This window comes from Stenella coeruleoalba, assembly GCF_951394435.1.
Source record: "Stenella coeruleoalba genome assembly, chromosome: 4".
Taxonomy (NCBI): Eukaryota; Metazoa; Chordata; class Mammalia; order Artiodactyla; family Delphinidae; genus Stenella; species Stenella coeruleoalba.
The window spans coordinates 120,903,562-120,928,968 of NC_137149.1; the positions used below are offsets into that span (position 1 = coordinate 120,903,562).

At 32.7% G+C, this 25,407-nt stretch overlaps 1 protein-coding gene across 4 annotated transcripts in view; it reads left to right on the forward strand.

Moving 5' to 3' along the window:
- Positions 1-25,407, forward strand: part of LRBA (LPS responsive beige-like anchor protein) — a 725,574-nt gene that overhangs the window by 488,579 nt on the left and 211,588 nt on the right. For all 4 annotated transcript variants that reach the window (XM_079919265.1, XM_079919266.1, XM_079919268.1 and 1 more), the window contains 2 exons: positions 18,930-19,047; positions 21,153-21,255. In XM_079919265.1, coding sequence (XP_079775391.1) covers positions 18,930-19,047; positions 21,153-21,255 — 221 coding nt within the window. The remainder of the gene's footprint in view (positions 1-18,929; positions 19,048-21,152; positions 21,256-25,407) is intronic.

Below are 25,407 nucleotides of genomic sequence, written 5' to 3' on the forward strand. Positions count from 1 at the left end.
GTCAGGTAGCCAGCCAGCCTCCCTCTCTAAATAATGTTTACTCTTTCTTCTAATAGCAAGACAGATGGGGAGAGAACAGAAATTTGAGAGGAATACAGAAAAGCTTATTTGAATATGGGAAGAGATATATGCCTATAATGGCTTTTCTTGTCTGCCACCTTAGCATAGTATAGTGTATATACTTTTTTTTTACACTTTTAAATTAGACTGAAATAGCAGAAATTTAGAAGATGCTCTAATGTAAAAGAGAAGGCAGATGTAAGTATATATTGAATAATTGGTGGTTTGTAAAACTTATGAAATGTCTTTATCATTGTATTACTGAATCTTGGTTTTTTAAGCCTATGCCATCATTTTTTTATAATACTGTAACTATCTGAAAGGGAAGAATCTACACTAAAACTGAAACATCAGCTAAAGTGAACTTCTATTTCCTTGTATTTGTTGTAGAGATCTGTGGTTAGTTTGAATGATGACCTAATCTATGTCAGAAGCAGGTAGGCCATTTATCTAGAACACAGCCCATTTTCACACACATAGTCACTGAGGCTGAATTATTTGCTATCTCATTGGATAGTGTGGATTGAACTTGAGTCTCTGATAAATGGTCATCAAAGCAATGAATCTTTGGGACTATGAAAAAAAAGAACATAACTGAAAAACTATTAAACCAAAATGTGTTTTCTTAGAACGAAAAAGAAAACCCACCAGACTATTTCATCTGCTGCCTAGAAACAGCATGCAGTAATATTTTGTTGTTTCCCAAGTATGTAGAATATGAACAGTGCCTTTTGATGCTCACTTTATAGCTGATATTTTACATAAAAATATTAATAGAAAAAAATGGTATATAAGTCTATTTTTGGTAGTGTATATTTTTAAAGAAATTTAGCCTTAGTAGAATTGGTCCTGTGTAGTTGGACAATGTATTAAGGAGATCCTGAACTTTCTGAACAAATATCAAGATATACATAGGCTATTCTTAGAAAATTTTAATTGTTATTATTCTCTATAAAATTATTGCTTCTGTCAAGTTTTGGGGTTGAGATGGGAAGAAGCTAAGAGGACTTTTGCCCTTGGATGATTAGAATTCAGAATTTTTATATGGTTCAGTCACTTTTTGGTCAAAATAGCACTTTGTGAGCTAACCTATGAATTGAACTAAAATTTATAACATTGTTTTGATGGGCTAATTGCTAGTTTATGGCCTGTGTTTTGAAACACACCACACTTATAGCTTGAAGGGACTATTGCCTTTAGCCTAAGTACAAAACTTAATATTTTTTTACTCAGATTGCTACCTACTATATTTCTTTATCAGTGAAAAGTATAAGTACAACTATAGAAGCCCTCTATAAATATAATATCAAGTTTCAGAAGCAAAGCCCATATTATTGATAAATGTACAAAATACCAATTGAGTTGGTTTATTTTCCATTGAGTAAAGCATAGTGAAATTGGTGTTTATGTGCATTGATCTTGGGTTATCCTTAAGAAACTCCAGGGTTCAAATTAACCTGGGTGTACCACCCATGTCCACGCCAACCTTCATGTTTATCAAGGTAAAATTGTGTTGAAATAAACATTGGAAGATGCCCATGGATTAATTTCTGTGGAGGGAAATGTGGAGTGTAATCTTTTGCTTTGGTGAAAAGTAATGTCAGCAAAGGAAGGTAGTGTGGATTGTTAGGTGAAATCAATTTCTGCTACTCCTGTCCTGCTCCAGTTATTCCATTTTATGACTAAGTATAAGAAGCTTATAGGGGACTGATCTGCCCTGTCCTTGAGTAATAAATATAATAAATACTAGTCTGTACTCGTCTTAACAAAGCCTAAAACAAACATGAAAAGGAACTGTCTGATCCACAAGTAAATTAACTGTCTTCCAGAACAAAATTTCACCCCTCTATAAAGAAAGACAACAAAATCTAAGCAAAATAATTGTAATGAGTCCACAATATCCAATATAAAAAGATTCCAAGACATACCAAGAAATGTGATTCAAAGAGAAAAATTCTTTAATAGCAAAGGTCCCAGAAATGATAGAGATTATGGAATTAAGAAATCTAAAATATATGTGTGGAAAGATAAATAGATAAATACTCCCCATTAGTTTCACTCTACCCACCTCTTTCCAAGGGTGGGCCAGACCTAGTAAAAACTTCCAAAGAATAGAGTAAGGGAAGGGAATAATAGTGACTTTACAATGGAAAAATCTGCCAAATGATACTTTAACTAAGTGGTGATGGTTACTGTTATCAGCGATGTCAGGTGAATATCATGTAACTCCCTCATATAATGTGACTTAAAGCACCCTTCACCTCTATGATATTAGTAGCAAAAACCCATAACCCCATTATAATCATGAGGAAAACAACAGACAAACCCAGAGTGTGAACAGTTTACAGAATTTCTGGCCAGTACTCTTCAAGATTGTTAAGGCTATGAAAAACAAAGCAAGACTGAGAAACTGTCCCAGACCAGAGGAGACTGAGGGGACATGAAAACTAAATACAGTGTGGTATTTTTTTTATTGGATCCTAGAATAGAAAGGGGACATTAATGAAAAAACTGGTGAAATCATAATAAAATCTAGAGTTTAGTTAATGGTAAAAATAAATGAAGAAAATAAAAAAACTTCTGTGTAAAAAAAAGCAGTTACAAATATATTCAGATATTTAATGGAAAACATGAACAAAATAAGGAAGCCCATGGGGAATCTTAATACAAAAATGGGAACTATAAAACAGAGCCAAATGAAAGTTTTAGAACTGAAAATTATGATATTTGAACTGAAAACTTAACTAGATGTGCTTAACATTTTATTTGATACTGTAAGAAAAAGATCAGTTAAACTAAAGACAAGGCAATAGAAACTCTGCCAATGGAAGCACAGAAAGAAAAAACAGTCATACAAAATGAACAGGACATTAGTCAGCTATGGGACAATGTCAAGTATATATGACATAATACAAAAATACATATACTATGCAAACACTAATCATAAGAAATGTGAAACCCCAATATTAAAAATGTATGAAATAGATTTCAGGAATATTGGCAGAGATCAAGAACGTTTTATAATAAGAGGTCCAATTTATCAAGAAGATATAACAATCCTGAATGTACATATGCTGAATGTATATATGTCTGTGGTAGACAGGCTAAGTGTTCCCTGAAGATGTCCATATCCCATTCCCCAGAATTTGTGAATATGTACCTTACATGAGAAAAGAACTTTGCAGAGCTGATTAAGTTAAGGATCTGGAAGTGGGGAGATTATCCTGGGTTATCTGAGTACCCAGAGTAAATATAGGGTTCTTAGAGAGTAGAGATAGGAGAGATCAGAGAATGAAACGTGATGTCAGAAGCAGAAGTCAGAGTCAGAGAGAGAGATTTAAAGATTCTACACTGCTGGCTTTGAAGATGGAGGAAGAAGGGGCTGCTGGCCAAAGGATGCATATAGTCTCTAGAAGCTGGAAAAGACAGGGAAGTGGATTTTCCTCACAAGCCTTCAGAAGGAACTCAGATTGGTGTTGTTTATTTTAGCCCTCTAAGATCTGTTTCAGAATGGTAACCTACAAGACTGTAAGGTAATTTTACATGTTTTAAGGCACTGTTTGTAGTGATTTGTTATAGCAGCAATAGGAAACTGACATAGCATGAAATAATAGAGACTGTAAAATAGGAAGCAAAAACTGAAGGAACCAAAGGGAGAAATAAATTCACAATTTATAGCTGGAGATTTTAAAATTTCTCTCTCAGTGATTGATAGAACAATAGGCATAAAGTCAGTAACTATATAGAAGACTGGAAAAATGCTATCAACCAATTTGATTTTAGGATTTTCTATGTATAACATCATGTCATCTACAGATAGTGACAGTTTTACTTCTTCCTTTTCAGTTTGGATTCCTTTTATTTCTTTTTCTTGTCTGATTGCTATGGCTAGGACTTAAAACTATGATGAATAAAAGTGGCAAGAGTGGGCATCCTTGTCTTGTTCCTGATCCTACAGGAAACTCTTTCAGCTTTTCACCATTGAGTATGATGTTAGCTGTGGGTTTGTTATATATGGCCTTTATTATGTTGAGGTACGTTCCCTCTATGCCCACTTTCTGGAGATGGTGCTGATAACATAGATGTATAAATTTATTAAAACTCATGAAGCTGTATACACCTATTATCTGTGTATTTTACCATATGTAAGTAATACCTTAATAAATTTTTAAGTACGAAAATAGTGATTGATTTCAGCACCTAAGTATTTTCAGCACCTAAGTATTTTCTCTTCTTTTGCTTTTTACTTGTGGGGGCTTTGAATGTTGAAGGTGATGTTATACGGAATTAGTTTGCTTTCATTTAAAGGTTGCTATTTTTGATATAAATTATGAATGAAGTAAAATAAACCAAAGAAAAAAACGTGGGCTAGGAAAGGTCTATATTTGTATCAACATAAAAACACATGGACAAATATGAACAAACCTTACTATTAATGCTAGAGGCGGAGGTCAAATAGATAAGTATTTTAGCCTGTTGATCCTCAGAAATAAAATATACTCATTAAACCCCAGTAAATTCCTATTCTGCTCTCATTGTTGTAACAGGTATACAGAGGTGAGAAATAGACAGGTAAGAAAAAAGGTTTGGTGAGCTCTCAGATGGTTACTGAGGTCCATGTTGGTTTTCAGTTACCTTTTCTAAATCAAGTCTTCACTCCATTGACTGTGAAGGACCGTGACCTGAACCTGAGGTAATTGACGGAAATCAGGAGTAAAGCATTTAAAATTGAAAGGAGTTGTATTCTTATCTTTAAAGACAGTGAGCAGGAAGGCAGGCTGCTCCTAAGTGATGAAGAACTCTAAGAATCTATAGAAAGAACTTTGGAAACTTTAAAGGAGAAAAAAAGTAAATAAGTTGAACTCTGAAAACTACTGAAAGAAAGAAAAGAAAAAGTCATTTTTATCCTCCATGACAATATACAAAAATTGATAACATAACATAGTCAACAAATTTAGAAAATGGTGACATACCTTTTCTCATTCAGATTTTAATAAATGTTTTTATGCATACCTACATAGTTTTATTATATCAATAAATGTAATCAACTCAGTGGTTGTTTTTGTTGCCTGTGTGTTTTATTTTCAGGCATGCTTTTCCCCCTCTTTTCTTGGCTCTCCTCAGCCCCATCTCCTTCCCCACAGATCATCTCCCTCCATACCTAACATATATTAACAATCTAATATGTATCCTTTCATATTTTTCTCTGTTTTCATATAAATTTTTGTGTTGTTCGTGAATTTTTTTTATTGATTTACAGAAATGAAATCCTATTATAAATGCTTTTTGGTCTATTGTTTTTCTTGCTCTACTATATTTTGATGCTGGATGTTCAGCCAAGTCAAGCTGTGGGTTTCATTCATTCTTTTCAATAACGGAAGAAGACGATGTATCATAAGTTTTCAGCCATTTTCCTATTGACATACATTGAATTTCATAGTTTTGTTTACCATTTTTGTTTATGTCACTATGAAAAATGTGGCAATCTTTATTTTTAATAAATAATGTAAGCCTACTTTCCAAAAGGGTTTTACATTTCATGTTTTCACCAGCAATATACACTTTTCTTTGCATTCCTGTCAGCAAAAGGTGTTATAGCTCCTTATCACATTTAAGCCTGATAGTTGTCTTCCAGAGTGTCAAGAACTATCATGGACCTGAAATTTTACGTTACTTGCAAGGTAACAATTTATCTTGCCAAAATTTCCTGAATGCTAGCAGAAGACATGAGACGCCTGGGTCAGAGGCAGAGACCTTTATTACAACACAATGAAGAGAATAAGCATCATGTTAATGTCTGTTCCCCTTGCCCCCAAGTTTCTCGAGGTGCTGTGGACTTAATTGTGTCCTTCATTCGTGTATTGAAACCCTAACCACCACCACCACCACCACCCGCCCCTGCATTGTGACTGTATCTGGAGATAGGGTCTTTAGGAGGTAATTAAGTTTTAATGAGGTCATGAGTTTGGTGCCCTAATGTGATAGGACTTAAAAGAAGAGTGATCTCTTTCGCTGTCTGAGGATACTGTGAGAAGGTAGTCAACTACAAGCCAGGAAGAGAGCTCTCACCAGGAACTAAATCTTCTGGCACCTTGACCTTGGACTTCCCAGCTTCCAAAAGTGTGAGAAATGTATTTCTTAGGGTTAAGCCACCCAGTCTGTGATATTGTATTATGGCAGTATGAGCAGACTAAGCTAAGAAGCCCAGGCAGATACTGTGCACCCAGTGAGTTTACATCCCAGTTGAGCAACCTCAATCTTTAGGAACCCAGAATGTTTACAATGGACAGTGAAGTCTGGCCCTTGCCCCAAAGGTCATCATTATCTTTATTATACTGGACAGTAAACAAACTTGCCCTTTGCTCTGAAGCAAGACACTGTCTGTCTCTTCCAAGGCTGTTCTCTATACAAACATCCTTGAAAAGAATGTCTGGAACAAAAGGGCAATTTTGCCTCACTCTGAACTCCTGCAGAAATATCAACACCCAAAACAAAGTTGTCATGATTATCTTATGACTTGGTCCTTCAATCTCTTTCTGTTACACTCTTCTTTATTCTGTCATACATTCAATATACTGTCTTTAACAGGTATCTAACTTTAAATTTATTGTTTAACACCTTTTTGAGATGTCTCTCTCACAAGCTACGTCCTTAATCATTATCTCTACTTAACATAGCCTGTGAATTTTGCCTGTATCTCATACCCTGCTCTCAGTGTTTAATGTTTCTTTTGGTTTTCATCTATCCCGTTTTCCCCCTTATCTTCTATAGCAGAATTGAATATTTTTAGGTAATATATTACATATATGTTCAGGATTTTTTGGGGGGTGAGGTATTAGAAAACTTATATTTCTGTTAGGTGCTGATATGATAATTCATCATAGGGGAATGATACTTTTATAGGGTTTTTTCCCAGTTTCTGGAAGTGTCCACTTTTTTGTTCTTATAATACATTCCTTTTAAAGTGAACCAAATAATAAATTTTTAGTACTTATGAGAGGTCATTTTAACCACCCTCTCCGGGAAGAGTAAATTTTGCTAACCTTGATTATGGCCCCACTGAATGCTGTTACTAGGAGCTGAGGCAGAGTTCACTGTTTTACAAAGTCTAGAGATCTCTTCTATTTAGTTTTGAAACTAATTGTGGAAGCAAGGAGTGGGAGATAAGGAATAATTTTCAGCAGAAATAGTTAATTTCATCATTTATTCGTTAAGTATACATTCATTCAGTTATATAATGTACTACGTACTCCAGGTTTATAGAATTAGTAATACGTATGTCTACCTAAGGAAATTTATTGTCTGGTAGGGGATACATTACAAATAAACGGAATTCGTACTAGGCCTGCGATAGCAGAAAACAGAGAATTGTTGCATCTGCTTGGGAATTCAGAGGTTTAATAAAACCTTGGCTTGGCCTTTAAGGATGAGACTTTCACTGTGGAGGAAATACTAGGTAGTGGCTTAGAGCACAGTGTTAGAAGCCTGATAGACTTGGCTATACCACTTACTAGTTATGTGATATTGACTAAGTCATCTAACCTCTCAAAAATCATTTCCTCATTTATAAAATGGTGAAAATATCTATTTCATAATGCCATTTTGATAATGAATTGAAATAAAGCTCTTAACATAGATCTTGGCATATAGCGAGCTCTAATTAAATTGTATTTGTTGCTGCTGTTGCTATTACTGTCTACTACTACTGTAATACAGCACCCTCACCACCTCCTCTACCAAGCTCATTAAGAGTTTGCTTTCCAGATAAGACCACTAACACATGGAAGGCATGTAAGCATGAAACAGCATAGCATGGTTGAATGAGTGTATGTTGTGTGACATGGTTGGAACATGAAATATGTCTGAAAATATTCAAATATGATGAGGACTTGCTCTAAAGTAGATTTCAGTGTGCATGACCGAGAGCAGGTGGATATAAGTGCTGATAGGGAGATAGAATCTATTGAACTTGTTGACTGAGAGGTGACTGAGGTCAAAAGGAATGATATGTAGGCATTAGGATGACTCAGATTTCTGTGTGGTTTTTGTGATTCCCTTTAGCAAAATAGTGTGTAATGGACTAATGGTAGCTCCTGAGGGGACAATAATGAGTTCATTTTGGGATATGTTGAATTTGACAGTTTAGAGGATATTGTTGTGGAGGTATCTAGCAAGTGGTTGGATATGAGTCCAACTGTCCTCTCCATGTAGAGGTAATCACCGCTAATGTCTTTTCAGTAGATTGCTAGACTCCTGTGTCATTTAGTATTAGAAGCAGTGGTCATGGATGAAATCCCTCACTGTAAAATGAGAGGGCTGAGAATTCAGCCACCCTTCTAAAATCCAAAGAATGTCAAATTGGAATACACAAAAAAAGGAAACTGATGTAGACATTCTTGAGAAATGTAGGGGACAGTTGGGTACATTCAGGGATAATTTGTGGAAGTGCAGGAGTAGGAAAACTTCTCTTGGTAGTTCGCTGTCCATTGATAAAAATTGTCCAATTTAGTGGTATAAAGTTGTATGTAATATTCCCTTATTATTCTTTTAGTCTCTGTGTAATCCATAGGGATGCTTTTTCTCTTCTGATATTGATAATTCCTGATATCATTCTTGATTCTGGTAATTTGTGTCTTCTCTCTTTTTTGCCTGATCAGTCTGGTTAGAAGTTTATGTATTTTATTGATCTTTTCAAAGAGCCAGTGTTTGGTTTCACTGATTATTTTTTCTCTATTTTTCGATTTTCTGTTTCATTGATTTTCACTTTAATTTTTATTTCTTTTCTTTTGCTTACTTTGGGTTTAATTTGCTCTTATTTTTTCTAGTTTTTTTAAGGTGGAAGCTGAATCATTGATATGAGACCTTTTTTCTTTCCCACTAATATAGGTGTTTAGTGCTAGAAATTTCCTTCTAAGTAGTACTTTAACTGCCATTCCACAACTTTTTATATGTCGTGGTTTCATTTGTATTCAATTCAAAATACTTCCTCATTTTTTTCTCAGACCCATGGGTTTACTTAAAAGTATACTGTTTCGTTTTCATATTTTGGGAATTAAAAAAAAATCTTTCTGTTACTGATTTCTAATTTAATTCCATTGTTGTCAGAAAATATACCTTTATATGATTGGAATTAACTAAATTTATTGCAGCTTGGTCTTTGGCTCATAATGTGCTCTATCTTTGTAAATGTATACTCTCCTGTTGTTGGATGGAGTGTTCTATAGATGTCAGTTCATGTTCAGTGTTCTTGTTCAAGTATTCTATATCCTTACTGATGTGCCATCTACTTGCTTTATCAATTATTGAAAGGGAAATGTTGAAATCTGTTTATAATTGTGGATTTGTGTGTTTCTAGTTTCGGTTCTCTCAATTTTTGCTTCATATATTCTTTAAGCTCTATTATTCAGTTCAGAAACCATTAGGATAATTATGACCTCTTGAGGAAATGATCTGTTATTATTATGAAATGACCCTCTTTATTCCTATTAATGGTTTTTTGCTCTAAAATCTACTTTGTCCAATTTGATGTCTTTTACCAATAATTCTATCATTTGTGTCATTTGATTAATTTCTCTCCTCATTATGGGTTATATTTTCCTGATTTTTTTTCAGGCCTGGTAATTTATGAATTGAGTACCAGCTGTTGTGAATTTTACCCTGTTGTGTGGTGGATATTTTTGTATGCTATATTTTAATTCGTTTTTCTAAGATACAATTACGTACCTTGGAAATGGTTTGATCTATGTGGATCTTGCTGTTACGGTTTGTTAGGCAGGACCAGAGCAGCATTTAGCCTAGGGCTAATTTTTCCCCCTCTACTGAGGCAAAACCCTTCTGAGTACTCTAACCAGTGCTCGATGAATTATGAGATTGTTTTTTGCTCTGGTTGTGTGAGCTCTGCATATTGTTCCCTGTAATTTGGGGGAATGATTCTTTACTGGTCTCAGGTTGTTTTCTTAAGCTGATCAGATCTCACCTGAAGACTGCAGATCTCAGGAGCTCTGCTACTTTTCAGCTTTCTCCAATCCGCTACTCTATCTTGCAGTTTTAGCCCCCTTGATCTCATAGTACTTCAAGCTGTTTTCTCTGTTCCTAGAGACCACTATGTTCCTGCCTGCTCTGGGGCTTGCAGAGTCTCCTCTGGCAGAGAGCTGGGGCAGTAGGTGGTGTCACCACTTTTTTTTCCTGTCTCTCAGAGATCACTGTCTTTCACTGCTTGGTGTTTCATCTCTTAAAAACAATTTTTTCCACATGTTATATCTGTTTTAAACATTTTTTGTGTACAAGGGTAAATCCAGTCCCTGTTAACTCCATCTTGGTCAGAAGTTGAAATATGCTGACCCTTGAATTTATTTATTTATTTTTTAATGCTGTATTGTAGTTTTCCTTTTCATTTTTCTGTCCCTTTTTGCTTTGTGCTATGTTTGTGTTCATGTGTTCCCAGAATCTTAGACTGTATGTAGTTTGTGAGGTTGGGCTGACTCTCCATCCATCAGTCAATGTCTTCCATGTTCCCGGCACCATGTTTGGTATGTGAATAGAAAGATGACTAACACCAGTGGCCTAATCTCAAGAAGCTCCAGGAAGTAGGAACTCCAATCTAGCGAGGGTGTGCAGTGTTACTGAGTTATGCAATGAAATCATGTTAACCCTCAAATCTTATTTAAATAGCACTCATAATGTTTTCTGTAATATAGGTCCTTTAAAAAAATACCTTTTTGGAAGATTATATCGGAAGCTGAATATGAGCACAGTATTTAGTTTGGAAGCAAATAAGAAGCAAATAAGTATTTAGTTTGGAAGCAGTATTTAGTTTGGAAGCAAATAAGAACCTATACTAGTCATTTATAATTGACTCCAGCTAAACAAGATGAGTACTTAATAGGAGGAAGAAAGCTAAAAAAAATAAAGTGGAAAAGTATTTCCCTCTAATTAGGAAGAAAGTGTCCTGATTTTAGCATCAAGTTCTAATGTAACTTTTTCCTTTTCCTTTTGCTTTTTATTTCTGTTCTCTGTTGTGTTTGAAGAACAAAAGCAAATTTCTTGAAGATAAACAAAGGTTTTCCCTTTAATTAGTTTAAATAGGTTAAATAGGTCACCAGAGAATCTTCCAATGACTAAACCATGTTGTATCTGCTACAAAGAGATAAGTAGACTGATATTACTCTAATTCGAAGATTGGGTTTCCTGTATGTAGGGAGGGCGTTTGATACCAATCTGAGATTGAGATTGAGTTCATAAAGTAAGAATTGGCATCGAGAAGAAAGATAGTTTGTGTCCATTGCTTGTTTTAAAAGTATATATTATAGAATATTCCAGCACATTTAAAATTAGGTGGTTTTTTATTAGTGCTGATTTAAATTTAACTCTTTGTTCAGGAATAGACAACTCATGACCTTAGAGAGTCAGTGTGCAGAATAATAGCTAAAAACATTTTGTAACTTGAATTCAGTGACAATGGCATGTCCTTCTCACAAGTTTTTGAGAAGTAACTAGGAATTTTTCCAATCTAAATGGAAAAATTATAAGGTATTATTTATATTACCATTTCCTCATATCATACATGTAAGGAAAATTAACTATAAATGTTTTTGAAGAAAAAATAATATGGATATTGTTAGCATAAAAAATGCAAAAGTGATTTTGGGAGTAGAAAGTGAGGCAGACTGGTATTAAACCATTTTGGGGAGAAAGTAGCTAAACTAGAGAAATGTTTTTTTTGACCTTTTTCTAATTTTGAATATAGATTAATGCATAAATTAATGCATGTTTATGTTTAATTTACCTCAATAAAATGAAGGGTATTGGTCTAATGATTGTTTTCTCAAGGCATTTGAATTAGACAAAACTCTTTACTGGATAAAGGTAATAAAAACTTGATAAGGTACCAGACTGTATATTTTTTTAGTAACATTTTTACTACAAAATATTTAAAATTTTCTTTGTACGGATTTCAAGGTAATTTCTGTATCTCTATACTAAAATCATATGGAACACTTTCACATCTTGTTCATGGTAAAACTGACATTGTGGCTTTATTTTTATTATATTTTTATCTTAAAAGGTACCTCCAAATCCAAATGTCTCTATTTTAATTCACATACTTATCTAAGTTTATTCTACTCCTTTTCTGAAAACTTAATACCTAGCTCTTTATGTACTGTTACGAAAAATAAAGTAAGATGCATTCATGTTGCTTATTATTCTTCCTTATTAACCTTTTGTGGTGTATCTGGGTTCTTCTTTCAAAAAAAAATCACATTGGAGATATAGTTTAAATTTAAAAAAATCTAAAAATTAGTTAGCTGGTGGATAAATACCTTCTTTGTTCTGCTTATTCATTATTATATTTGGCTTTTGACTCATTAGGATATATACTAAATGTTAGTTCCATAAGAGGTGGCTTTATGATACATCATTTAGAATGCAAATTATTTTTAAGCTGAAGAATATTGAAAATAAAACAGAACCAACTGAGTCTGAATTATTTACAGGCCAAGGGCTTAAAGGTGCACTACTCCAGCACAAATATTAAATTATGAAATGGGAATTTCAGTTTGCCATAAATCTGTCTGCCATAGCAGCTTAAAATAAAATAGTTTTACCTATCTAAAGCAACATCAATTTGCCAGTCATTGCTTTATGTATCAAAGAGCGTTCTGTGAAAATATCAATATCATTGGTTAATATAAATGAAATTAATTTTTAAAGCTGGGCTAAAGGTTGACATCTGAAAAATTGCATTACTTTGCAGAAGAGAAATTTCTGTCTTCTAGTGAAATTTCAGGTCATGAGGGCAAGTAATTTTCACAATCTTCAATGGGAGCCAGTGAAATATGAACTTCATTGTCACCTAGCCCCAAAGCGATAAGATAAAATGAGCTGATACATCATTTGCTGTGGTTTTATCATCTCCCTCAGTAATTGGAAGAGAAAACCTAAGAGTGTATATGTCTGTATGCTCCCCTCTTGCTCCTCCCAGCTGCCCCATCATCCACTCCCAGGCTAAAACCACTTTAGCCCAATCAATACAGAGGTCACATAGCATTTTATTTATATATTTAAAATTTTTCATACTGACTAAGCTGCCAAGTAGAACATTAGAGTAATGAATATGTTTAATTGAATTTTTCACCCATGAAAATGCTAAGAAGAATACTGTACTGTATCACAGAACTAGTAAGCAGAAGGAGGAAATTTACTATATAGATGAAAAATATCAAATGACTCATAATTAATTTAAAAGGTAATTTTCTCTGCATTCATAACTTTTATACTTTTGTTGTCATTGTTCTGTTCTTTTCCAAGTTTGGGGACATTCTGTGTGTTCATGGATATATATTAAATAACAAAATTACCATCTTAAAATTTCTACCAGAGTCAAGTATATGCCATTTTTCAATTCAAAAAGACCTCTAAGTTTTGTTTTAAGAATATATCTTTAAAAACTTTACTAACATTTATATAGTTGATGATGAAGTACATCCTTAAACCAACTGGAATTCAGTATTAGAATAAATTTAATGCTGTGCTTTGGTATCAAGCTTCAGAGAAAATTACATGCAGCAAAATCCAAAAACTATGTTAATAATAGAGTGGTACAAATTTAAAATACTCGATTAAAATTACTTTAAACTGTTTTGGTAAAATTGCAATTATCGTAAATAAAACATATTTGCACATGTATTTAGTGGTGAGTTGATAGACTATTTTTAGACTAGTGTCTTATTTTTTAACATGTGTTTTCATTTTAAATATATTTCAAATATTTACTGTTTTCCCATATTAAGGTATAATCCTTGTGACTAATTTATAATTATGTTCCATGAAAATGGGATATGAATATTTTCTACCTGTGGTATCATTATTTAACTGATGGCATGATTAGTTTATATTTTGTATGCTAAGTTTAAAATGTTTTTCTTCATGTTAAATATATATCCATATACTTTGGAAATGGTTTTGTTGTGAAATTTTAAGTACTATTGTTTGTATATTTTATCTAATTTTACTTTTATTATTGAATTCTTCAGAAATCAGTGTGGAATTCTCTGAAAGAGTAAAACCTCTCCAAAAATCGGTGAATATTTGGGACTAAGATATACAGTGCTAGCTGTAAACATTAAGAATAGTGTTTCTAAAAACACTTTTTATTGATTCTGTATGTGCAGACTCCCATGTAAATATTTCTTATTTTTGAGGTTAAAACATTTGATCACTTTTTAGTATCTTTCCCTTTAAAAAGAATTTGAAAACATTTTATATTTATTGAGGGTAGATTTTGAAAACAAAACCTTTTTTTACTTATGTGGAACAAATATGGCTATATTTTCAGAGACTATTTTAAATCTATTTTTTGAACATACCTAATATTCAGTAAATAAGAGTATCTTGCAGTTGGGCAATAAATGCAGGTTTCTTTTTTATTCTTTCATGAGGATGAGAAAGCAGAAGAAAGTGTTATTTGGATAAATTCATTAGCTTTTCAAAATGAATGGTTAAAGGTGAAAAATACTTTGCTTTCAAGCCAATTAATGCAACAGGGTGAAGAAATTTTCCCACGTATTCATAGTATACTATTTGAAGTGTAGAATAAAAGCTGTGTACTATTCAGGCAAAATAATAAATCCTTTTTCAGAGTCACAATTTTCAGATAAAAATTTTAAAGAAAATATGTTTGATATTTTTAATGTAAAGTAATAGTATATATGCTTTTATATGTATGTGAGTATATATACATGTATATATTAAATACTGATTTCTTTTTTCCTCTCTACAACCTTATGTCAACATTTAACCAATAAACTATCTTTGTTCAAACAAATTATTAAAATATGAAAGTTGAATTCACTAATAATAATACTAATGATATGAAAACAAGGTGGTAAACATTCAGAGAGAGTGCTGAGGGCTTAAGCTTTCAAGCTATTCAAGACTTGTGGTCATAACTGCAGAGCAATGGTAATGATACGGTTTCCATAGCAACTGATTCATTGGAGGGCTAGACCTCTGTCTAGGGTGCTGTCAGTGTATGTAGAGTTTCAGTGAACAGAAAGTCCCAAAGAAGGGTCTGCTTCTACCTAATCCAGTTTTAATTGAACTCTAGAGACTTTGAAGTGAAGCCTCAGACCAGGAATATACCAGTCCAATAAGAAATAAACCTCTTGCTGAGCTAGGCCTCAGCTGCTTTTCAGTACTGACACCTTTTCCTAATGAATACTTAAAAGAAATGTTATTATATCAATTTCAGCTAGTAATTCTGTTAGTTAAGAGATTCTTTGTTTCTATTTTAAATCCCACTATCTTGACCATAAGTGTAGAATTTCATTTGTTACTTTTTTTTTAAGTCAGTCTAATTTTTTGTGTGTAAGATTTTAAATTTTGATAGCTTTGGCAATTTTAAATGATTTTCTGTCTCTCCTCCTGTTTCTTTTTCTCTAAGTTTTAAAACACTACTTTACCTGCTTATATTTAATGCTGATTGCACACTGTCATACATTCAGTATGATACCATTGATATCAGGTTTGAAAACATGTAGAACAATTCTGGATATTATTTGTGGATGTGTATGTACTAATAGTATAAAAACTTACATGGGAATGTTAAACCTCAAAACACGGATAGTGATTGGCTCTGATGAAGGAGGAAAATGGGATCAGGAAGGGTTATACATGGGAATTTCAACATTATCTGTAATGCTTTATAAGTTTTTAAAATATATAGGACAGTGTAGCAAAATGTTAGGATTTTCTAAGGTTCAGTAATGGGTACGTGGGGCTTATGTCATCTTCTGTAGTTTTGCGTATATTTGACATTTGGTAATAAAACAAATTTTAAAGGACCATACCACTTGCTATATTTCAAGTATATTTTTAAAATAACTATACTGCTTAAAGGAATGGGATATAAATTGAACTTTTTGATTGATTGGAAAACTATTACATGAAAAATCTTGTAAGAGTGTTTTAGTATACTTCTGCTAGTAATTGGAATAGTCTAGAAAATAATTAAATCTTTAGTTGCATGGCCATGATCTTGCAATGATTGCCATCACCATTATGAGCAACAATACTTGTTGTATAGCTTTATAGTATATAAGAGGTAGAATTTTCAGACCAGTGTGTGACATTTTTAGCGTATGACAGAGCTTAAAACCTAATGCTTTGTTGTTTGATTTTCCTCTTTCACTTTTAACACAAGTACAGGAAAACAAATGTAGTTGATTAAAATTTCTGATGAGCTGAGTTCTAGTTTAACAAACATTTAAAATGTGGCAATGTAGTATATAAGTAAGCTCTGGACATTTGGATTAGAAAACCTGGGAGGAGGCCAGACTGCCACTAACTTCCCAAGGGACTTTGTATTAAGTATTTATCTTGTTTAAGTCTCATTTTCCTTATTAATAGTTGGATAGATTGGGCTACAAGTGTTACAGAACATGTATTGGATTCTCTACTACTTGATAAGTTAAGTATGGCAAACTCAAATACCAATGGAAACCAGACAGATAGTAAATTAGTGAATGAGTGGAGACTGTTTCAAAACCGAGAGTGCACGCCAGTTGTACTATGTGGCGTATATAGATCTAGGTTTGACAGATGCTCCAGTTTTTCCTTAGAAACCAGAAATCTGAATATTTATGTAAATAACCATTTTCTCAAGTATTTTCAACTACTTGAAATTTTGGGAAAATACCATACGGCCCCCCCAAAATTAATGTGGATCATATATGGAATTCTGGTTGCCATCCATTGATTCATTTTAATCATTCAAAAACATCTACTTTGTGTCAGACCTTGTTCTAGAAGATGGAAATAGAGTGCATTCAAAGCCTTTGGTCTAATAGAACTTAGATTCTAATATTCTAGTGCTGAAGAGAGGCAATAGACAAGCAAGGAAATATTGTAATTTCTGGTGGTGATAAGTGTTACAAAGGAAATCTGATGAGTTTGGGGTGGGATGAGGCAGTAGTGGCGGAAGTGGGGTTTAGATCCTGTGGCTTCTCTAAGGAGGTGACATTTGAGCAGAAATGTGACTGTGAGGGTGAGCCAGCCATACAAAGATCTGGGAGAAGAACATTCCAAGCAGAGGAGAAAGCAAGTATAAAGGCCCTGAGGAAGAATGAGTTGGGCTCATCAGACAGTCCCAGATGTAAGGCTTTATAAACAGTTATAAAGAGCTTCAGGAGTTTATTAGGCGTATAATGCAGAGCCACTGGATGGTATTAAATATACGAGTATATGATCTGATTTGTACTTAAAAAGTTATATTTTTTTTGGCTTCTCTGGTCATAGTAGATTCTCCAGGTAAGATTAGAAGGAGAGAGACCAGTCAGGAGGCCACTGCAGACTCTGGAGCCTTGGAGCTACTGGTTGTGGTCGGAGAAAGGGGTGCATGTGACCTCTGGTTTAAGAAACTATTTGAGAGTAGAACCGATGTTTTGTCCTCTTTTTTTCTCCTAATTTCTCTTGATCTTACTTATATAGGTATTGATTGTATGAAAGGGATAGTAGGATTTTCTCTATCACCTGTTTTAAAGCTGAAAGTGTGATTAGTCGTTTGGGACTTTGAAATGTTGTCTTGTTTTTTCAAAAAACACCGAGCCTAAGAATTGTACCCAGTCTTTCATTTCTAGATTGTATGGTACCAGAAATAGAATAATTTCTGTAGAAAAATCTAAATACATATTTAGTGAGTTAAATAAGGTTGCCTTCTCTTTTTTTCCCAAAAAAATCCTCTGTATTTTGCATTGAGGAATGTAGTTTTTTTACAATTAAGATCTAGAAAATGGAAATCAAAAACAAACATTTTTGTAGGATACATTCTTACTATTCATTATTTTTCCTCTCTTTGTTTATCCTGTCTTTGTCCTTACAGTGCAATATCATAATCAAATGTCATTTTATTTGTATTTTTTAATGGTGGTTACTTTTGAGAAATTTATCTTAGTTGTTTAACTTAATTTGCTGTCACGGATTTTCATCAGTGTTTGATTGCAAATACATCTCATTTTCTTCATTAATATTCTGTGACGTACTAGTGTGGAGAAATTCCAGTTCTTGTTTTCATTTAACACCTTCATAATTAAGCTTTTGAAATGAATTTTTTAAAAAACAAAACTTGAATAACAAAGCAACAAAGTGGCTTAGGACTAAAGACAGGATTACTTTGAGTTGGCAAAGATTCTAAGCCATTGCATCTGTCACATGGGATGACAAGAATTGTAACAAGTCACTCTGACAACCTCCTACTCCATAGAGAGATTACGCTGAGTTCATTCGCAGGTTTGTGTTTAGCCTAGCTGACAAGATGATACTTAACCTCTCATACAGTCAGTCTTTGTGCTTTCTGAATGAGTGACTGTTGCCTTAACAGTGACCTTATAAGTGTGATTTTTTGAAGTTATGAACTTAAATTTGTAATTTTAAAGTATGCAAAAAGTATTTCTGGATATGTTATAATCATATTATATGAAACTGAAGTTTATATGTCATCTGTTAGCATGTAGAACATTCTTTTGAGGTCTTTTTAAGGGTTGTCTAAAATTTTGCTTTGTATAATATGACTCAAAAATCAATCAATCAGTAATGCAATATGTATTTCCTGAAAAGCAGTAGACTACATCATTGCCTTAAAAGGCCCCCAAATATATTTATAAATAGATGTGTTACAGTTTTGTTCTGCTTTTTCATTTAAACATCTTTTTTCATGAATTGCAATCTATTTTCCTAGTCACCCTCCAAATTATTTCAATAACTATTCAGTTCTTAGAAATTATTTTTCTTAATAGGGACTTTTCTGTTTAACTGGGGGGAAGAACAAAAAAATTCTATTGTTACTTACTCTGGATTCTTTTTTTCCTCACTAGATCCTGGCATATACAGAAGGGCTGCATGGAAAATGGCTGTTCTCAGAGATACGATCGATCTTTTCTCGTCGTTATCTTTTGCAAAATACAGCCCTGGAGATCTTTATGGCAAACAGAGGTAATACGTTGCAGACTTATATTGTTACAAAGCTAAGCTCCATCTCCTTAAGATTTCATTTTGAACATACCATATTGTTTCCATTTAGACAGAATTTTGTAGCCCACTCTCTGTCCTACTGACCCCTTTTGAACCATGTGCATCTTCATGGTTTTTCCCCCTTTGGTCACTCTTAGAAATATCTGTAGTAATTTATTTTTCTGGCCAAATCACAAATTAGTGCAGTGCTTTATAAATATGGGGGATAACTACCCATTTAATCAGTCGTAGAGTTTTCATATTGCTCTGATGCTTAAACTCCTTCTGGAAGGTGGTTGCATTTCGAGAGGGGAGAGGGTAATCAAATGATTCATACATTTATTTAATTTTTTGTCTAATCTATTGCCATTTATAAAGGGACCATCAGAAAATGGTACTGAACTGTCCTGGTTGCTTTGTATTACATCATTCTTGAAAGAACTAAAATTCAATTTGTGGGTTTAGAATTGAACTTGGTGAAATTCATTAAGACAAAAAAGAGAGACAAGGTGAACTTGAAGGAAAAGCATCACTGGGTATGAGTGGAGGCATAAAAGGAGAATATGTGAAAGCTTGTGATTTATTGTACATACTCATTTCATTTAAAAAGATTTAAGTTTTCTTATTTTCTCTTTCTATAATCTACAAGTTATCATTTAAAAAATCTACACATAATGTATATTCCATACATATTTTCTTTTTTAATGAAATCATGTGTTTTAGGGTACGCAGATTTTTTTAGGAAAAGATGCTTTTCCCTTCCATATTTGGTCTTCTCCCACACACATACCTCTTTTTCTAATGTAAACATTATTTGTCCAGGCAAATAATCAAGTGAATGTTTCACACTTTAGTTCAGTCTGCATTCTTGCTGTCCCAAAGGCGTTTCGACCTTACAATATTTATTACTTGCTCATCTTCATTTTTTTTCCTTCTTTGAAATTTCTCATGCGTCCTTGCTTTGCATCTTTGTTTTTCTGTTGCCTTTCCCTCATGGCCTTGGTCACCTGCCATAACCTGAGTTTTTCCTTTTTTTTCCCCCTGTATTCAGTGTAATAGTGGATATGTAAGAAAGGCATATTAAAAAGTTATGTTGGATATGTTTATGACAGTTCTAAATATATTTTAGGTGTTTAGTGAATGATCATATAATTATTTACCTAAAACATGTTATAAAGCCTGTGTTTAAAAATTGCACTAACACTGATAAAATTTTTTGGCTCATAGTATTTTTTTAGGCTAGGTGGAGAAGAAGGATCATCTTCTAGATGAGTACTTGTAGATTATTTATGGTTCTGATACAGAAGTTAATATAATTAAAATTTCAAGACTAACCAAATTAATATCTTCTAAATTCTCTGTCATGATTTTATGACTTTGTTATTTTCATATTTTTTAAGGATAAAAATTTATAGATGACTGTCATAAATTAACATTTATATGCTGAATATATTTATATATATGATGTACATTTATTGATATTCTCAAAATGTGTAATTATTGAGATAGAAATGATAAAAAAGCATTTAAATTGATTATTGACCAGAGAGGAAAAATTTTTCTTCATTTTTCTGGATTATAGGAACATACAAAGCATAAACATGTAGGGATTGTAAAGAGAATATTTTTTTAAGCTGTTGATTATTAGTAGTAAGTACAGCTGACAATTTATTAGCTGTATATGTAGACTTTTGGGTATTAGATTGTTAAATATATAATCTTAAAATTTTAAAGGTCTTTATAGAAATTCACAGATATATTTTTAACTTGCTAAAATTCAATTTTGCAAATTCTATGTTGTAGCAAGATAAAATCTCAACTTCATGTCACATTAATGCAACAATAGTTGTTATTAGTTCTGACAGTATTTAGAGAAGGTACTGTTTGTGGTAGTTCATGAGTAAAATGAGTATCATCACCGGCATATTAATGCTAAAACTTGATATATACTATAATAAAAGTAATACAGTAAGAATTCTATTTAAAAAATACCTGAACTAAGAGTAAACATTTTGTTGGACCAAGAAGTCAGTTTTCCAGAAAGAAAATCGTATTTCATTCTAACTTTAAAAAATTATTTTTCCTAGTTGCTATAATGTTCAACTTCCCAGACCCTGCAACAGTAAAGAAAGTGGTTAACTATCTACCTCGTGTTGGTATTGGAACCAGTTTTGGATTGCTTCAAACCAGGTGCTGTTTTATATGTGAAAAATATGGAAAATAATCTATATTAATATTCTAATTTGTTTTGAAATGTATGACCTTCTGTTTTACGCTTCATTGTAAATGATGATTATTAGTGTACTGTTTTGAGTCAACTGAACTTCTGTCTGAAGAAACTAGAAAAAGAGGGACAAATGTAAATTAAACTAATCTGAAAAAAAATAATAAACAAAGGCAGAACATCAATGAAAAGGAAAAGAAAAACAATAAAGAAAAATCAATGCAATGAAAAATTGTTTCTCTGAAAAGGTTAATAAGTGTAATAAATATCTATACCAGACTTATGAAAAAAAGAAGATACAAATTGCCAATATCAGAATGAAAGAAGGGGTATCACTACAGATCCAATAGATATTTTAAAAAATATAAGGAAATATTATGAATAAATTTATGCCACTTAGACAACTTAGATGAAATGGGCAGATTCCATGAAAGAGACAAACTGTCAAATCTCACTAACGAAAATGGATAACTTTAATAACTCTACAGAGGAAATTGAATTCGTAGCTTAAAATCTCCTAACAGAGAAAATTCCTAGCTCAAATGGTTTCACTGGCAAATTCTATCAAATGTTTAATGAAGAAGTAATATAATTTCTGGGAAAACTCTTACAGATAATAGAAAAGAAGGATAAGTTTCCCAAGTAATTCTGTGAGGCCAGCATTACCTGAATTCCAAATCCACAAAAAGACATTACCAGGAAAAGGAAACTAAAGACCATCTTGATTGAAAAGGAAGAAATAAAACTGTCTTTATCAGTATATATACATGACTTAATGACTTAAAATTACCAGGGAAACTGCAAAATTTTTAAAAAGAAAAAAAGCTATTAGAACTCATAAACAACAAATGTAAAATAGATAGGTAGTGGGAAGCAGCTGCATAGCACACAGGGAGATCAGCTCGGTGCTTTATGACCACTTAGAAGGGTGGGATGGGGAGGGTGGGAGGGAGACACAAGAGGGAGCGGATATAGGGATATATGTATACATATAGCTGATGCACTTAGTTATACAGCAGAAACTAACGCAACATTGTAAAGCAATTATACTCCAATAAAGATGTTAAATATATATATATATATATATATGTATATAAATAGGGGAAAAAACCCTCATAAAAGAGTTTAGCTATTTCGTAGCATATATAATTTTATTCCTGTATACTAGCAATGAACAGTTGGAAATTGGATATATTTGAAAATATATTCTTAAGACTTGTTCACTGAAAACTATAAACACTGTTTAGGAAAATGAAAGAAACCTAAAAATTGAAAGTTGTACTATACCATGTTCATGAACTGGAAGACTCAATAAAAGTAAGATGTTAGTTCTCTCCAAACAGATCTATAGGTTCAAAGCAATCCTATCCAAAATCCTAAAAGGCTCTTTTGAAGAAATTGAAAACCTGATTGTAAATTGAAATGGAAATGCAAATATCTATTGCTAAGACAATTTTGAAAAAGAAAAAGTTGGAGGACTTTATCTGATTTTGACTTAATATAAAATTACATTAACTAGTGTAGCTTGGTAGTTTTGTAAAATAGACTTATAGAGCAATAGAAAATATTAGTGTCCAGAAATAGGCCCATACATAAATGGTCAATTTGATTTTCAACAAAGGTATCAAGATATGTCCATGGGAAAAGATAGTTTCTTCAACAAATGGTGATCAACAATTGCATATCCATATGCCAAAAAAAAAAAAAAAAAAACCAAAACAAAAAAACCCCACCTCATCCTTTATCTCAAAATGTAACATATGAACTCAAAATGTAACATAAATTAACTCAAATTAACTCAAAATGTAATATAACCTAAATGTAGGTGCCAAAGTAAAACTTCCTAAAGAAAATATAGGAGAAAAATCTTTGTCACCTTGAGTTAGGCAAATATTTCTTAGATAAGATTTTTTAAAGAATCATCAATTGGCCTTTCAAATTAAAAACATTTGCTTTTGAAAGACACTCTTAAGAAAGTGAAACGATATGCTCTAGGCTGGGTTAAAATATTCAAATTATATGTGACAAAGGATTTATATACAGGATATATGAGAAACTCTTACATTTAATTACAAGACAAGCAATCTGTTTTTAAAAAATAGGTAGAAGATTTGAACAGATACTTCAGCAAAGAATAGATACAAATATTAAACACATGAAATGATGCCAAACATCATTAGTAATCAAGGAACTGCCAGTTAAAACCACAGTGTGATCTCATGGCACACCTATTAGAATGACTTTTAAAAACTGATAACAACAAGAGCTAATAAGAATGCAGAGTAACTGGAACTTCACATGTTGTTGATGGGAAAGTCAGCAGTTTTGCGGTTTCATATAAAATTAACCATACACTTACCATACATCCCAGTAGTCTCACTCAAAGGCATTTACCCTAGAGAAATGAAAATATGTATATTCATGTAGTGACCTATTCACAAATGTTTATAGCAGCTATATTCATAGTCACAAAAAATTGGAAATAGCCAACATCGTCCTCAACTAGTAAATGGACGAATTATGGTACATTCAACCGTACAACAGGATATACTGCTCAACAATAAAAAGGAATAAGCTACTAAAATACAGAACAAGGCAGATGAGTTTAAAAAGTATTATGCTAGATGAAAGAAGGCAACACAAAAGATTACATTCTGTGTGATTCCATTTATATGACCTTTTGGAAAAAATAAAACTACTTGGACAGAAATCAGATAAGTGGTTTCAAGAGATTGGAGGTGAAGAGGGAGGATTAGTTACAAAGGAGGGTGTGAGGGAACCTTTTGATAACATGGAAATATTTCCTGTCTTGATTGTTGTGGTGTTACACAACTCTCTTTGGCAAAACTCATTGCATTGTATACCTAAAAAAGGATGAATTTTATGCTATGTAAAGAAATCAGTAAACCTGATTTTCAAAAACAGAAAAAGGTAAAGAATGTGAAATCAATATACAGTATCAGTAGCTCTAAAACTATGCTAGTAGGAATGCAAATTCGTATAGTCACTCTGGAAAATTTGCCAGATTTCTTATTAAGTTAAATATACACTTAATTTATGTCCTGTCAGTTCCACTCCTAGGTGTTTACCAAGAGTAATGAAATATATGTACCCACATTCACTTGTAAGCAAATGTTATTCATGTAGTCCCAAACTGAAAACATTTCTAGTTCCATCAACTGTAAATGGATCAATAGATTGCACTACATCCATGCAATGAAATACTACTCAGAAATAAAAAGGAATTGAGTACTGATACATGCAACAACGTGGATGACTCTCAGAAACATTGTGCTGAGTAAAAGAAGTTAAGTACCGTGGGCTACGTACATCATAGCCATGGGCTATGCTTCTACTTAGATGAAATGACTGAAAAATTATGTGAAATTATATGATTCTATTTATATGAAATTGTTGAAAAAACAGAAGCATATAGTGACAGAAAGCAGATCATTGGTTGCCAGGAGCCAGACACTGGGACAAAGGAATTAGCTTTTTGGAGTCTTTCTATGATGGTTGGTTACAGAAATAGGTATATTCAAAACTTACTAAACTACACACTTACGTTTAGTAAATGTTATCATATTAAATTTTATCTCAGCACAGATCATAGAAAAATAGACTCTCTGTATTTAAAATATCTAAGTTACAAAAGTGCTTATTATATACCCATTTTCAAGTGTACCATTATTTAACACGTATGATAAATCAGATTAAAATTTTTAATCATTTTGATAAAAATGATTAGACTTTGCTTTATTATGTCATATTTGTTGTAATTTTTTTCTCTGTTGATGTAAATATCAAATCCATATATTAAGGATTTTGAATACAACACAGTTAATTAAAACTTTTATCTTTAACCTCTGGCAAATCAGAGTTCAAATATTAACTTTGTGTATACATATGGACTTAATAACTAGTATTTATATTGTTCAAAGTAACTTAATAACTACTTGAAAAGAATGTTAAAATGCCAAAAAGCATCTCTCACAGTACAGGGAATCGGGAGAGTTTGGGGTTGTACCTCTCTTTCCTATGTGCTGACCAGTTGTCTATGTTTAAATAGCACCATTATCAACTGTTTTCTTTCTTGGTAGGTGTTAATGCTTCATCAG